The following is a 17488-nucleotide window of genomic DNA, read 5'->3' on the forward strand; positions in this document are numbered from 1 at the left end:
TGCTCCTGTAAGTCCCTCGGAATAAATGTAAACTGTGCTTATGCCAATTTTAAAAATACATCTAAGAAGAGCAATGTACAATACGGCAAATTATGAAACTATTTTTTATTGTATTATATTCTGTTATGATGACTTGAACGGTTCATTGACTAGCTGTGTTAATTTCTGGTTTGTCTAATTTACTTTCTGATAACATCTAAATTATTGCAAGTTAGCTGTGATTTCATTTAGTCATCTTCTATGACATGGCAGTTAAGAGTTGATTTGTGATGTAGACCCTACAGTCCAGAAATTAACAAATTAAATAAGTCATTAAAGTCCAAAACAACAATGTTTGTACCCACACAGGCAGCAGTATGGTGGTGGTGGTGGGCATGGCTGGGACCGGTCGACTCAGAGAGGAGGCCACGGAGGGGGGCAGGGCCAGGGCGGCTACCATCAGCAGCGTGGTCAGGACGACCACAGAGGAGACCGCAGAGGAGACCGTGGAGGACAACCGGTAACTACATTATTCAGCTGACTTTATTTAGGACTAACATATGACATCAATAATGAGGAAGACGTGACCTCAACGTCAATATACCTGTGTTTAGGGCTGGGCGATATGACGATTTATATCGTGTGACGATAGAAATACATCTATCGTTTCCTATTATGCTCTATCGTTTATTTCGTTGTGTCGCAAATCGCACTCTTTACGGCAATATTTTTTGTCAATTGGACGACACTTTGCGTTCTTCCACACATGTCGTGTGGAAGGACATTTGCACCACAAACAAACATGGAGAATAGTGAACGTGGCACGGAGACAGGGAGCTCGTACCTAAAAGAGGGGTAACTTCGGTCGCATAGACGTGGTTTGGGTATCAAAAGTCTGACACGGACCATAAAACCAACCTCTGCAAAATATGCCGCAGGCCGGTCCCGACAACAAACTCAAACACCACTAACCTATTTTACCACCTACGCAAGAATCATGTGAAACAGTACGGAGAGTCTATGGATGAGACCCAGAAAAGTACAGTCAAGTGCTCAAAACAAACCCCCGACTCAAGACTTTAAGAGGTTTTTGTATATATCGTGAAATGTATCGTTATCTGGATTTGAAATGACCTATTTCGGGATATGAGATTTTTTCCATATCGCCCAGCCCTACCTGTGTTCATTTGATCAATGGAATAAAGCCTACACGAAGTGACTTTTGCCTGTTTGAGTGCACTAACTCCTGTTTACCATGAATTAGGCCTTTTGGAACTTTTTCCTGGATAGTAACTATTATTGACGCCAACAATGTCCATCTTACAAGGAGCACACCTCCAGAGCATTAGGAGCATGCCTCCAGGGCATTAGGAGCACCTATACTATGCACATGCACATGCACTTCATACTCAAGTTTCTGACTGATTTGGCCCTTGTTTTCTGTGTTTTACAGGGATACCACTCTGGACGGAATTACCACTTGCCACCCCCAGAAGGAAAATACAATTGGAGTTAAATTCAGACCTAGTAGTGCCGAAGGCGATTTTAATTTTTAATTTTTTCAGGCTGTTTACTTGTAAGATGTTTTTAATTCTACCTAAAAAAAAAATGTTATTTTATGTAATGCATTTTTAAGAATACCTGTAAAACTTGTGAAATACAAGTCAGTCAAGACAATTGTCATTGTCAGTTCATTTGGTAAGATTAGCTCCATATTTCAGTGTACAAGTTACTATATTTTCTGAAATAAAACCAAATTCAACTTTTTGCATCACATCTTTGGTTTTTAGAATCACATTTCTGCTGATTTCTGTCAACCTTTTTGTCAAGCATTCGTAGAAAAAATAATTAATTTGTTTGTCAACTTAAAATACCTAAATCATTAAGGAGTTAAACACTAGATAATGGGTTTATTTAGGTTTTTTATCAACTTAATTCTTTAGTCATTAATTTAGATCGGCGAACTCGAAGGCAGTTGCATCAAGCCTTTGTTTTTGAGGTGAAATAATGTCATTAACCAATAGCATCCTATTTTATATCCTGTCTTGTTTCATTAAATCGTCACGGTCCATTTTTAAAGGTAGATGAATGGCTGAATGGTATTTTAGCGGGCAGGTAGCACAATGTACTTTTTCGGCTAGTTGGCGTCTTGGTGCTGGTCATGCAGTACAGGGCAGCATGTAGTCTAGTGGTTAGAGCATTGGGCCAGTAACCGAAAAGGGCGCTTGTTTGAATCCCCAAGCTAACAAGGTGAAAAAAATCTGTTATTAGTCGTTGAGCAAGGCACTTAATCCTAATCGCATTGATAATGGCAAACCCTGGCCTTCACCCCACTGTGAAGATGTCTCAGGGGGAGTTCGGATATGCAATTCACACATGCAATAATATACACCTGTACATGTGTGAAATAGGACAAATTTAAGCACCCACCAAAATTATAATATTTTGTCTCAATTATGTCCCCATTCCTTTATTTAATTTGGGTCATATTATCAACTAGGCTAATTTAGCCTCGCATTAATTAGCATTTTTGCTAGCCTGTATTTCAAAGTCACAAAGAACCCAGGAATAACAACAACAAAAAAATTATATTTATTGGAAATGACAATCTGAAACAATTGAGTGCAGTTACCGTTGCTTGGAAATTCTAACCTTTCATCACCTGATAATATACCTTGTTTGCCCAAACAGCCTAACAGGTCCAATTTAATCTTCTGCAAGTAGTCTTGCGTTTTAGGACTTTATCATGCTGTATAGACTAGGTGCTTAAATGTTTATCTCCACTTAACCATGATGGCTTGTAATGGCAGAAAATATTGGAATTTACATTTATTGAATCTGTTTTCTTTCAATAATTGTGTGGTAATAAGAAATAAACACAAATTGTAACATTGCTATAATGTAAAGTACAATATCATTTGAATAATTAAATTACATTAGATCTGTTTGAAATCATTGTGATATACCTGTGAAATTCGATGCATTCCAGTCAATGTGCCTCATAATTATTCTATCAACATAAATAAGCAGTAATGCTTACATGCCAAGCGATATTTTGTTAAAGTTTAACAGGAATGTGATTTGTATATATTTACGCTATGCAGCAGCAATCACATTTTGCAATTTACCAAAACAATTTTTTAACAAATATTTCGTTTAAAAACAAAAATCATAGTCACATGAAATATTTTTGTTAGCTATATACAGTTAAGGTTCATTCATCGGATTGATACCCTCGTGTCCTTAAAGAATTGAATCGCAACAAATAACTTCACTCCCTTTTACACCCGAATAATACCGTTACGGAGTGCTTGGGAGTCTCATTTTTATCAAATACTCTTGATCAAAAGTGTACACGCACGGCCGACTGTTAATTAATAATAGGTGCACCATGCACCTCCAAAATGTCAAATTCTGGTGCTTCTGTTGTCCTCAATGTCATCAACGACCAATGTCTTTCCGGCTTAAAATCCACTTGCCGTTATTGTCTCCGAATTCAAATGTACATTTCTTCCTTCTACCAAGTTCTGCCATAAAGCAGGTTTGAACTGACCATGTTATTGGTGTACTCGAGGAGAGCCGCTTCTGTCTGAGCCATGTTAATCTGGCTGTGTAAAATAGGGGGACTGGGGGACATTTCCTCCAGTTCTTCAGCAGTGGACAATGGATGATGCACCAGCTGATTCTGATGGTGATTGACCACCGCACTGCCCGAAGCTGTCATCGCTCCACTAGAGACGTTCTGCTGCTGCACCTGCTGATGCCCAGACGTCGGTGTGCTGGATCCGTTCTGACTGGGCTTGCCATCCTTCACGAGAACCGGGACTGCCACACGCCTCGGTGACTGCTGTGGGCACACATTGCCATTTTCCTGTTGAATCTGCAGTGTGGCTTTGTCCTTCGCCTGGCGTTTCATTTTGTACCGGTGGTTCTGGAACCAAATCTTGACCTGTGTCGGTGACAGGTGGATCATGCTCGCTAGGTGTTCCCTCTCGGGTGCTGACAGGTATTTCTGCTGCTTAAACCGCCTCTCCAGCTCGTACACCTGGGCCTGAGAGAAGAGCACCCTTCGTTTTCTCCTGGGCGCTGAGTGTAGGGTCACCATGGACTTGGTGGCGTCCATCCCAGCAAGCGTCCCCATCCCGGTCATGTTCATCCCATTGGAAGCCCCCATGAATCTAGAAACTGCAATAGCGCACAGATATAGGCTGTTAAATGAATTCATATTAAATGCAGTCTAAATTAGGTGCTGTGCATCATGCCCCATTACAATGTAGTTTTCATTCATTTGTATTTTTATTGAAAACGAATTGTCTTTGGTATTTATTTGAAAAGAAACAAGACTGAGTTTTTTTCAACTTACTTGTTGGATAGCGAGGTTCGGTGTTTGCGCTATACCATGCAGTTGCTGCTGCGCCGTTCCTCATGGTGTCTTGGTACGACGGGAGGTCTCCCATATTACCGATGCTGCCGTTGCAGTATCCACCCATGGCGCTGGAAAATTGGGAGACGCTGTGTGGCATGTGATAAGCGCTCGCCACCCCGGTGTTATGGCCCATGGAGTGCTGCTGCAGTCCCGGTTGAGACACCGAAGTCTGTCGATATGCTCCCAGCGGAGACGCGAGGCTCCCTGTACAGTCCATTCCTCCAAACTTTCTGTAGGTCTCCTCGATCGGGCTTAAAATATCTGTCACTGAGAAAGGAGTTGAGTGCTTTGGGCTCAAGGACATGGTTTAGCCCGCAGGTGAATATGGCTGAACGCGGAACAAGCCCGACTGTGGTGCTGTTGTCCCCTCACTGCTCACAGGACACCTACGTAATAGAGTACTTGTGGGTCCGTCTGAGATATCCAATTGATCGCCTTGGAGAAGGAGGGGAGCCTTGGACGCTCTTATCTTGTTTACTCTAGCCAGGCGCCAGGTTTACGACAAACACAAGGGGCGGAGCAACGAGCCAAACGATCCAACAATGGCCATTGACATTTTACCGGGGTAATTGAGGAAAATGCTACTTTTTTAGTTCAGATCAGCAAGATGCCGCCTAGATGGGTTGAACTTTAAACGTCAACTTCACAAATACCTCGGATATGGACTTGATTTTAAACGTATTTTAAAAGTTTATTTGGTCTATAAGCTATAGTGTTGTTGAAGTTAGGTACATCTGTTGCCATAGCCTAATGAAATGGCAACCTTTTTATTAACTCGAGAGCTCTTGGAGCAGACACGAGACGGAGAATCGGGCACAAAAATGAAGACACTTTAGTTCATCATCCAACCTGCCACATTCTGATCATTTTGCATTTTTATGTGTGTGATTTCTCATGTTGACAAATGGGTACATTAGACCATATCGTTTTTATTTACTGTTGTGTATTTTTGCTTATTCTTTACTACATTTCATTCAGACAATACAGTGGATTAATGTGTTTAAATATGTAGATGTGAAGAAATAAAAACAGCCTACCTTTGTTTTCCAGTGACATTGTGTTCACTGCGGTTAACGAGTCACTCATTGGAAGACGGACAAATTCCACTTGTTGACTTGTATTCCAGTCATCCTTGTACTTTTATATTTTGCAATTAGCCTACATTTAATTTTGGACAGCTCACGGATAGAATATAATTTATAGCACAATATCATCATAGAACGCAAAAAAAATGCCAGCGATTCAATGCCAATCAAGTCTTGATGTGAACAAGATTCATCTAAGACAATTAAATGCGTATTAAGGCCTTATATTTTCTAAAACAAAAATGATGGATCACCAGTAGCATGCTAATGTTGTTAATAACTCATTGTCATTTAGACTTTGATCTATAATGGTAATTTTATCTCAGACGATTTCGAGTTCACCTGCTTCAACTCATCGAATGCTTCAGAGGTAGGCTATGCGAGTAGGCTAATCTGAACATTTCAAAAGGGTCAAATGTAATGGTGATTTTGTGACTTTCAAGTCACTCACTATAAAACTGCCTAATTCTTTTTTTTAACCAGGAATGTCTTTGGTGCAGGCTATTGACTTAACAGGTGAATCTAGTTCAGTTAAATACAATGTCTGTTATCTTCGCCTAATGTTCTCTTTTGTCAATCTTTATAAAAGTGAAGTAAAACTTCATAGATCATTTCTAAATTCTGTGCACATAGCGGTGAAGTCCCTGTAGCAGAAAGAGATTGCAAGGCCGTAGAATGGTTAAGTGCTGAAGAACAGTCACGTTTGCTCGATACTGACTGGCCTATTGAAACATTCTCTTGTTTACTCTTTACTCATGGTTTCAGTTTTGTTAATTTTCCAATTAAAAAACGTTTTTAAATGTCCTCTTCTCTGTCTTGTCGAATGCAGACGTATTCTGTATAGCATATTGTTCTATGCTTGTTCCCTTGTTGGCTATAAGCCCAGAGTATTTAATTTCGATAACATTGTTCCTAATTTTGCTCAGGCCTGCGTCAAGGTTTGCCTCGCACAATTGTAGCATACATTTCATTAAAATGTACAGATTGGATAAATTCTTCTACTTTTCATGTGTAGGCTATGCACCCGTTGTATCATAGTTAATAATAAACCAATTGTGCTGTGATGGCTACCAGAAATAGCCTTATTACCGCAGATACTCATCACCGTGCAGTGTGTTTCTGTATGCAAATAACCAAACCTCTCAACCTCGTGGACCTTTCAGTCAGAGGGTATGGCTAGGGACCACCGCACTACTAATTTTGCTCACTTCTTTCATTCCAACGTACGCGCTCCTATTATCATGGCTCCATAGACAACGAAAAAAACGAATGACTTCGGTATTTACATTAAAACGTGCATTGATAGCTATCAATACATATGCCTATTCACACAATATTATTCGAATAGACTATCGCATGTGCTGGCTTACAGCAGGTGAAAATTATATTTTCAGCTCGGGACCATTGCATTGCAGGTACATTGTTTTTGTCTTAATCATGTTTCTATTGACTGGTAACTTTTTATCATGAATACCTGTTCAATATGAATGAAGCCGGTCAAATTAGACTGCAATTATTATGATAGATTGGTGTTCCGTAAACTAATCGTTTGTGTAGCAATTATTAATAGACACCGATAGAACATTGAGCTGATTATGGTGTAGCAAATTGGCTATATTCTTGACATAACGTAATAGAAGCAAAACGCTTAAACCCAAAATAGGTCAAAATTGTATAGAAAGGTATTATTACATAATCGTTTACAATACAGCCCATAGACTACCTATGGCCGATATAGGCCTATTACTTTCCTAGACATTTCAAATGATTAAACACTCCAAAAACTGTTTTAGGTAATTGTGTAAATACTAGTTATAGGCCAAAACAGTAAGCTCAATTTCACTTTTGATTAGATGCAGCGACACTGGATGTAAATAGTCTTGTTCATCATAACTAATATAGCACAAAATACAACAGACATTTTGATTGGGAAAGAAAATCAGAGACACTCTAGCACTAAGCAGAACAATTGACCCCCCCCCTTAAAAAAAAAGAAAATCGTAGGCCTATTTTTTTTTTTTACATAATTTCTGCTTTCCGACAATGACAGATTATTATGAGGTGACAGAAATGGACCAAATTGCGAATTATTGTGAATTCTAAATGATATTTGAATTGTGTTCAAATATTGTTATGCTATATATTACCTCTATATAATAATTGTTCATCACCTATCCCCCATAAAAGGACACCCTACACATTTATGGGGTTATACATGTATATAAAATATTTTAGGATCATAAACAAAAACATGCAATTCGTTTGAGGTTATATTTGAAAATACCCATATGTCTTGCAGTAGAGGGATGGCATATTTGCCATCAATGGGGCACTTGATGCATTTCGGCATCACTGGCTCAATAACATGAGAGATTTGGAGAGGTCAGTAAAGGGTTTGTGCGCTTAGAGTGAAGGCCGGGTCCTGAACCGTTCCTGCTAATACACCGGAGATGTAAGTGAAGCAAATGAGCTTGTGCGGAGTCCGTGCTTGTTAGCTAACCCAATTCAACTAAACGAAAAGCTATGATCTCAACTTTCATGTCACGTCGAGGTCAACAAGAAATAAACAAGATGGATAGAAATTATTTACCGAAGTATATTTTGTAACCTACACGGTTCGACGGTTTCAGAATGTTGAAGGACAGTTAACGCCTTTTCGTTTTCCTGCAGAAGAGACATTTACAGAAATGGAAGTCCTGTTTGCAAGACAAAGGGCAGCTATATTAAGTTACACAGCTGTGCTACAAACTACTAATCTTATCGAATCGTATTGGGACGTCATTCCTTGTGCACGAGACGAACCTGTACGTCTGCTCTCTTTGTTTAGTCAATCCCTTATGAACGATTAGTTCATTTGAATTACACCAAACCCCCTGGGTATTTGCTCAACGGAGGGCCTATAGGCTATGTTTGCCGACTACACTGTCTGACAATTTTGTAAATAATGACAATATGTTTCACAAGGGGAGAGGTCAGATTTAAATACTAGGTTCCACTGCATGCACACGGTGGCTTCTCTTGTAGGTAGGTAGTCTATGCCCTATAAAAATTGCTTTTGGGGGCATGCACGAGCAAAATCTCGTAGGTGGTCTAAAGAGCATAGTAGCCTAAATGCATAAATCAACAATTGGAAAAGGAATTTACTTGATACAGTTGTGAAATTAGTCAAGTCTACTGAACTAATCTACTGAACTAATCTTAACCCGGAGGAGAAATATCATGACACGATGAGATGTCAGGCCTAGTCATTTATGCTTTGCAATCAAATGTAACCTGACCTGTCGCCAAAGACCACCTCTTTACCTGAGAAAACAAGTTAGAATTACTTACAGCAGTGCGCCAAAATCATAAGAAGATAGACCTATAATTGACATTCAATTTAGTTATGTATAATAGAGTATTGTTTTAACATGATAACAGGCTATTTAATAAGATGCCACACAAATATTTTGTAATATGTTTAATTGATTTAATGGAAGCACTTGGGTATCGTGTAAAATATCATTTTAAGAAAAAGTTGTATTCTAGACATAATCGATTACTATGTGCTATTCGGAAATCTAAGCGGCATCTATATGTAGCATATACGTACTAATTTAAAGCAAATTTAAAGCGAAATATGGACATATTAGTATAAGTATAATAGCAGCTTATTCTCAAGCTTTCTGCTCATGGAGGGCTTTAATTTATTGCTTTACTGTATTTTGATTTTCCCAATGTGTATTTTATGGATTGACCCTTGTATTAACTGCTGATTGTTTGGCAGATTAGTGCACCAAACTTTTACATTTTTCGCATGCAGTCGTCTAGGTACGTGGGTCTGCATTGTACACATTTCCAAGTGATAAAAGTGTGAGCCTACTCAAGACCCTGTCATCTGCTGCAGTATTCTTTGTCTTTCAATTCATATTTCTTAGGGAATGAAATGCTAATGCGTTGGGGACTGTGGCTTTAGCTTTGGACTCTGCAGTAGGCTATATTGTTCAAGTGTGGACAACTGTATTGATTAAAGTGCAATCAAAGGATATCAGCAGCCGATATCAAATAAATGATCGTATATAATAATTTAGAATTGAATGGCGTTTCTGTAGGCTAGTAGTAGCAGGAATAGAAATTGATACACCTACACCAAGAAATACGTGCATTATCGACACATCTGAAACTTGCAGGTTATATTTTTATAGCGCATTTTATAGCAAATTAAGCAAAATAATCAATTTCGAAGCGAAATTGGTCAAATGCCATAGTAAGCTGTTAGACTAGTAGACATACCAATGATGAGGATAATAATGATTATAGGCCTATAGCCTAGTATACGCCTATACTGTATGTAGCGCTCCTATCTCAAGGTCATCTTTTTAAGGTGTTTCTATGACACACCTAACAATATCAGGTCCAATCATCTCAAGGGCACACGCATCAATTTGATGGTATTCTATTGGCAGGCTAGCATGGTAACTCCAAAAGGAGATACAGATCTATTTCCAGTTCCATGGTATTTCTACATATATTGCTCCCCAAATTTGGGACACCATACATCGCAGCACAACAACTCTTTTTATAGCCTATGTTTAGTCTTTTTTTACACCATGAGGCAAAGCATCAAGACTGATATGATAGGGAATGGGGACTATACATCATTTCCATATCACCTTCTTCAATGTCTTTATTGAGCCATTGGATGGCTTAAATGATTAATTATATGAATGTAAATGTTTATATATGTATATATAACCATGTCCTATTGTGATTCTGTCCCCTATTGCTAAAATTAATTGTGAGATATAGTCATGAAATATTTGTTATCAATTATTGGCATAAAAACATCTGTACAAAACAAAGATCCAAGGAATATGAATCTGCTGTCTATAATTAAAGGGTCACTTGAAAATAGATGAATATGCAAAGACATCCACCAAGAACAAGGAAGATGTTATATTCTGTGAAGAAGACTACTTGGCTGGACATGCCTGATCCTTGGCCTGGTGTATTGTGCATGCACTTGAAATGAACTGTGATGGTTCCTTTGATGTGAGCCATTGTATCATGCTAGCCAATTTAGTTTGCAGATGCCATGTGTAATATGACGGCCGTTCACTTCAGCCTCACACAGCTGGGCCATAGCATACTGTGTAAGGAGCATTACAGGAATAGATTGTAAGATTGACTACTGTTCTATTGTAATGAAATGTTGGCTATACCCATTGATTCTTGAAGAATGTACCTTATGAGCTTAGTACAATATGCTGAGGATGTGAAAAAATTCTGCTATTTTGTATATGACTGTGTAATGTGATAGATATTATCAATATTTCAATCAGGTTATTCACGTGTAATATGATTTTATGCCACTGTCTAGTACACCGTAATGAAAAGCACAGCCACAAAGTGCTCAACAGCGAGCATAAAGATAAGTGGCACTTTGCAGTTTAGGTATCGCAATTAAATTGATTTTCTCCCGCCTATTCTTTGCAGCGCACGTCACAATTCATTTAGCAAACCACATAAACACTCAGGAGAGTGATTGCATTTTCATCGAAATCACCCACATCTCTGTCCCAACTAACTGAAGAAGATTGCCCTCTGCGGATCAGGAAAAATGCAATATTTGAAACGACGTATTGATATTGGGATATTACGAGACTAATCATGTTGTGTGTTCTCTTTTGTGTTAAGGAGAACACTACACAGTCATTATGATGTGAAAAAAAGTTAAGGTGGATTCACACCCATCTGGCAGAACATCACCCACAGTTTATCCCTCATGTTAGAGAGTGATCATTAACACTCCCGATGTAAGCTTTATTGATTTTGTGTCGGTCTTATACGGGGGAGTGGTCTCCTGACATGCACCCTTGCTGAATAAACTCTGACTTCTATTTTGTTAATTGCATCCGGAGATCTTCTCGTCAGGGCTATTCTCTGTGTTATCCCTACCTACATTGTGTGACTCCCCACGTAATACCATTAGAGTTTCTAGAAATAAATCTGTAGGAAAAATACAATTTCTTACTTCCATTTTGTCCAGGTTTTTGAGGTTAACTTCCTCGCGCTAAACTAACCTTTCATGAACCTTGACAGAAGGTGGGAGAGCCGCATGCCACGTATACACAGGAAATGTAGTTCAAAATTCAGATTTTGACAAGAACACCTTGAATTGAAGATGCTGTTTTGTGAAACCCTCTATTCTCACAACCCTGGTTCATGTCTGTATGCAGTATGACATAGGCCTACTATGTTTGCTAGAAAGATCTCGATTTACCCTCCCTTTTTTCCATTTCCCGTTTTTCAATTTCTACCTATTACTCTGTCTCTGTCTCTGTCCCTCATTCTCTCTCTTCTCCATTTAATCCCCTGCTCTTGTGAAGAGCAATGGGACAAGCAGCTGTGTTCCGGGGCTCTTGGAAAGGCAGCCACTCAAGCCACTCACAGGAGGGATCCAGACCACCTGGCTCCTGCCCTGGCCAGCCCAGCAACCAACTCCCAGTCAGAGGAAGAGGGGGGAGGGGGAGGGTAATCGTTGACCTCTTACTGACTAATCTATGAAATCTATGGACAAAATACATTTAGAAGATGCTCTTATCCACAGTGACTGACAGTTAGTGCATTCACCTTAAGATAGCTAGGTGAAACAACCACATATCACTGTCATAGTAAGTACATTTTTCCTCAATAAAGCTGTTATCAGTAAAGTCAGTGCAAAAAGAAAAGAGAAGTGCTTATTTGGGATACTATTTTGAGTGATAGGGTTTCAAACATTTTATAGGAATTGTTCAGTTAGTGATTTAAATAGTTCACCTTACATGCAAGTTACAGCACTGACATCTTTATGATGAACAAGAGGCGAAAATTCTCCGACATCGCTACCTAGGTATATTCAGTCCAAAATAAAAGCCTGGCGCTGTTGTGTTTTTTTAAATTTACTGAAACCTTTATTTAACTAGGTAAAACAGTTAAGAACAAATTCTTATTTACAATGACAGCCTAACCCGGAAGACGCTGTGCCAATTGTGCACAACCATATGGGACTCCCAATCACAGCCGGATGTGAGGCAGCCTGGATTTGAACCAGGGACTGCAGTGATGCTTCTGGCACTGAGATGCAGTGCCTTAGACCGCTGCGTCACTCAGGAGCCCCTGAGTGTTGTGTCGTGTTGTGTTTTGTTGTGTCGTGTTTTGTTGTGAGGCATGCGTTCTATCCAGGCTACATCCCAAATGGTACCCTATTCCCTATTTAGTGTGCTCGACTTTTGACCAGGGCCAATAGGGCTCTTGTCAAAAGTAGTGCACTATGTAGGGAATAGGGTGCCATTCGGGACATGTCTGTTTGCCTGTATAGACTGTGGCGTCGGTCAGATTCCTCGTGAAGAGCTCTTGAGGGAGTGGACGACCAGCAGCCAGGCAGCCAGGCAAGGCCACGCTTAGATAAGTAGACAAGATTTCCAGAGTGCCACTGTGCCATGGGATTAACATCTGTGCCACTGGCTGCAGGGAATGAAACTCTTGTACGTCCCAAATGGCACCTTATTCCCTATATAGTGCACTACTTTTGACCAGGGGCCATAGGGCTCTGGTCAAAAGTAGTGCTTGGTCAAAAGTAGTGCACTAATGTAGGGAATAGGGTGCCATTTGGGATGCACACCATGTGCTGCTCCAGGCTCACAGAGCATGTCTGTCTGTGGGTATGAAAGAGGTGGAGAGTGCACTGAGGAAACAAGGAATACTAGCCATTGTCCAGGGGAGGATGGATGACGATTCACAATGCTCCTTCCTGAGGATCTGAGGTTGAAGGAGGCTACTGGAGTCTGCAGGCAGCATTCTTTTACTGGGATACAATGGTCCTTCAGCTCAGGGTTGTCAAATCAACCATTGTATATCACTGTATAACAATTCTATAGGATAAGGCAGCACTATTATCCTTATGAGAAAAGTCATTATCTAGCGTATATGTTATTTATTCTTCCTGCGAAGGATGAGCATAACCCAAAGGACATATTATGGTTTCAGTGTGGTTATCATTCTGGATCATATATCAGAGGTATAGTAGGTGTTTCACTTCTTCACCGAAGGTTACTTCCTCATCCCCCCACTGTGTAGGGGGGGAAAATGAACACAAAAACATGTGCTTTGTCTTTGATAAAGAAGGGAAAACCACACTTGAAATGGTTATGGTTTAAATCAATAAGTAAAGAATGCTGAATATGTGGAAGAGTTACAGTCAGCACTGGAGTTCCTACAGATGTAGGATCTTAAATTGAGACAGTTTGCTACAGCAGGAAAATAATCCTGAATCGGCAGGAAATGGGAATTATTATGTGGATTATAATTAATGGAATTTGTTTTGTAGGGGTTGATACATTTTTCGTGAGGGCAAATCAAGTCTGAAATTACAAAGTCTTAAAAGTATTTTTAAACCTTGAATACACTACAAGTTCTCAGCAACAGAAGACAGATTAAATTCATATCCTACATTTGTAGTTTTGTCAGGAGGTACAGTGCCTTCAGAAGGTATTCCCTTGACGTTTTCCTCCAAAAATGTGTTACAGAGATGTATCACTGGCCTACACACAATAACCCATAATGTCAAAGTGGAATTATGTTTGAAAAAATGTTTACAAATTAATAAAAAATGAAACGCTAAAATGTCTTGAGTCGATAAGTATTCAACTCTTTTGTTAGGTTAAGCTTAAATGAATTCAGAAGGTGGCTTCCCAAGTGGCGCAGCTGTCTAAGGCACTGCATCACAGTGCTAGAGGTGTCGCTAGAGCCCTGAGTTTGATCCCAGGCTGTGTCACAGTTGGCTGTGACCGGGAGACATATGAGGCGGTGCACAATTGGCCCAGTGTCGTCTGGGTTAGGGAAGGGTTTGGCCGGCCGGGATTTCCTTGTCCTATTGTGCTCTAGCGACTCCTTGTGGAGGGCTGAGTGGCTGCAAGCTGACATCAATTGCCAGCTGTATGGTGTTTCCTAGCTTCTGGGATAAGCGAGCAGTGTGTCAAGAAGCAGTACGGCTTGCTCTCCATCTCTGATTCTCCTGAGTCCGTATGGGAGTTGCAGCGATGGGACAAGACTGTAACTACCAATTGGTAAAATAAAAGTTCAGAAGTAAAAATGCACATGCTAAGTTGCATGGACTCACTATATGTGCAATAATCGTGTTCAACATGATAGTGTTTAACCTCATCTCTGTACCCCACACATGCAATTATCTGTAAGGTCCCTCAGTCGAGCAAAGAATTTCAACCACAAAGACCAGGAAGGTTTCCAATGCTTTGCAAAGAAGGGCGCCTATTTGTGGATGGATTTTAAAAAGCAGACATTGAATATCCCTTTGAGCATGGTGAAGTTATTAATTACACTTTGGATGGTGTATCAATACACCCAGTCACAACAAAGATACATGTGTCCTTCCTAACTAAGTTGAAGGAGAGGATGGAACACACTATGGAATTTCACCATGAGGCCAATGGTGACTTTAAAACAGTTCCAGTTTAATGACTGTGATAGGAGAGAACTGAGGATCGATCAATTGTACATTGTAGTTATTCCACAATACTAACCTAAATGACAGTGAAAAGAAGGAAGCCTGTACAGAATACAAATATTCCAAAACATGCATCCTGTTTGTAATAAGGTACTAAAGTAAAACTGCATAAATGTGGCAAAGAAATTATCTTTATGTCCTGAACACAAAGCGTTATGTTTGGGGCAAATCCAACACAGCACATCACTGAGTACCACTCTTCATATTTTTTTATCATAGAGAGGGCTGCATCATGTTATGGGTATTCTTGTCATCACCAAGGACTAGGAAGTTTTTTAGGATAAAAATAAACGGAATAGAGCTAATCACAGGCAAAATCCTAGAGGAAAATAATGTGGTTCAGTCTGCTTTCCAACAGACACTGGGAGACAAATTCACCTTTTAGCAGAACAATAACCTAAGCACAAGGCCAATACACTTGAGTTGCTTACCAAGATGACATTTAATTTTCCTGATTGACCTAGTTACAGTTTTGACTTAAATCGTCTTGAGAATCTATGGCAAGACTTGACAATGGCTATCTAGCAATGATCAAAAACCAACTTGACAGAGCTTGAAGAATGTTTTTAAGAACCCCTGAAAAATAAACAAATAGTCATACAGATGTTGTCACTGCATGTCACTACCCCCCCCCCCTCCCCCCACACACACACACACACACACCATTCCACCTCCATTAATGCATGTAGGTTCAAATATCACTAGTAAATGAGAACATTCTTGTGTATTCATCCAAGGTACTTTGCCCAACTGCTCCCCTCCGTGGACAAACCAATCCCCTAACAGCTCTCCCATGTGCCCCTGCTGCCTGTTCTAAACTGAATGAGGTGAATGTTGAGCAAAACAAGATTTTTACAGACACTCTCGTTGAACTGTTATTTGTCTGTTAAACTAGTCAATGGATATTCAAACTCTTAACCTCTAAACATGATTAGATTTAAATAGATATGATCAAAATACATTTTGAAAAAAATATCTCATTAATTAAAGACCTACACCTTCCTGTAACAACAACTGAGGGGAAAAAAACATTTATCTAAAATGCTCAATGCAAATAAATTAGATTACAATTATTAACTGCTCAAATGACAAAGTCGGCGTAATATTGGTTCTGGGAGCAGGTAAGGGATATGCAGTATAGCCAGTGGTTATAATACAAATCCCCTTTGAAGACTGTCGGCATCTTTATCCTTTTTCATTAAGGCATATACTGCCATCTTGTGGCGAAAAATACTACATAGTTGTTTGATGCTCAGCTGCTGGTTGACTTACTAGAGCCCCACATTGGAGGTGTCATTTGTTCATTTAAAGAAATGTTGCCAATTTATTAATTACTACATTTAGCTAACATTAGATGGTTAATCCAGAGATTCTTACCTTTGCCTCAATTCACCAGTCTCGTCCTGATATTGGCATTTGTAATTCTTTATGAGACTCACATTAGCAGCTAATTAACATTTCATTTTTGGGGGTAAATACAGGTGAATATATTGATAAAAGACACCTTGTCCTAATGAGATTTACACAGTTATCAAAACTTCACGCCAGGGTAAGCCTACACGAAACACAGCCCTTATTTGAAGTGTTTCTAAAATCACCCATGGGGACAATTTATGGTGGAAAAACAATTGGAACCATTTCCCTGTTTGACCCCTGGGTTTTATGGGTATTATGACTCATACTGTGGTACTCTTTAAGGAATGCAAGTAACATTATAGCTTATAAACCTATTATTTATTATTTATCACTTCAAAGTTGTGCTTGACGTGCATGATGAGTGTACAGTTATCCACTGACTACAACATGTGTTTTAGAAAACTAGAGTGAGTACAGATATTTTCTGTGCAAAGTATCTGAAAAACTGGTTACAAATATTTAGAGAGAGAGAGAGTAAGAGAGAGAGGGAGAGATGGAAAGAGTGGGGTTGCACAGAGGAACCTTAGGAAAAGGACCCCCTCCCTGAAAAGATGCTGCATGAATTTGTAATTATTTTCCCCCTTGGGAGGTAACAATGGGATGTTTGAAAGCAGACACAAGTTGGGTTTTATTAGGGGTCCCTCCCCATCCCCTCCACAAGGCCAGCTGCCCACACGGAATACAACGTGTCCAACAAGGGTCACAAAAGAGCCAAGTGACAGCCTTTACAAAACCTCAGATACTTATTCCTCATCCTTACTGAGAGATGAGCTGACCAAACCTCCACAGCTGAAATATGAACAAAAACCTTCACAGCTCTCCATCCACCACTGCCACAACATCCCCTCTCTTTTCCATGCTGTGCAGCTAAACATGCACAGATGCACTCTATTCTATAATTGGGGGTTTCTTTGTGAATTGATAAGCCATGCAGTTCTGTGAGAAACTGAGTGAGAAATAATGTAGTTTCAATTGTGTTTATATTGACTATAATGAATTTGTTGCAACAGGAAACATTATTCATAGGAATAGAGAATG

The 17488-nt window shown here is 39.6% G+C and overlaps 2 protein-coding genes across 3 annotated transcripts in view; one reads left to right on the plus strand and one right to left on the minus strand.

Annotated features, from left to right (window-relative positions):
* Positions 1 to 1755, plus strand: part of LOC135506095 (5'-3' exoribonuclease 2-like) — a 38627-nt gene extending 36872 nt beyond the window's left edge. For both annotated transcript variants that reach the window (XM_064925519.1, XM_064925520.1), the window contains 2 exons: positions 349 to 499; positions 1433 to 1755. In XM_064925519.1, the coding sequence (XP_064781591.1) occupies positions 349 to 499; positions 1433 to 1495 (214 nt within the window). In that variant the 3' untranslated portion in view covers positions 1496 to 1755. The remainder of the gene's footprint in view (positions 1 to 348; positions 500 to 1432) is intronic.
* Positions 1756 to 2548: 793 nt separating this feature from the next.
* LOC135506096 (homeobox protein Nkx-2.4-like) lies at positions 2549 to 5069 on the minus strand. The gene is made up of 2 exons (XM_064925521.1): positions 4343 to 5069; positions 2549 to 4164 (listed from the first exon to the last, which is right to left on the minus strand). Exons 1-2 carry the CDS (start codon positions 4707 to 4709, stop codon positions 3497 to 3499), a joined length of 1035 nt encoding a protein of 344 aa, XP_064781593.1. The 5' UTR covers positions 4710 to 5069; the 3' UTR covers positions 2549 to 3496.
* Positions 5070 to 17488: the final 12419 nt, after the last annotated feature.

Source organism: Oncorhynchus masou, chromosome 19 (assembly GCF_036934945.1).
Source record: "Oncorhynchus masou masou isolate Uvic2021 chromosome 19, UVic_Omas_1.1, whole genome shotgun sequence".
NCBI lineage: Eukaryota > Metazoa > Chordata > Actinopteri > Salmoniformes > Salmonidae > Oncorhynchus > Oncorhynchus masou.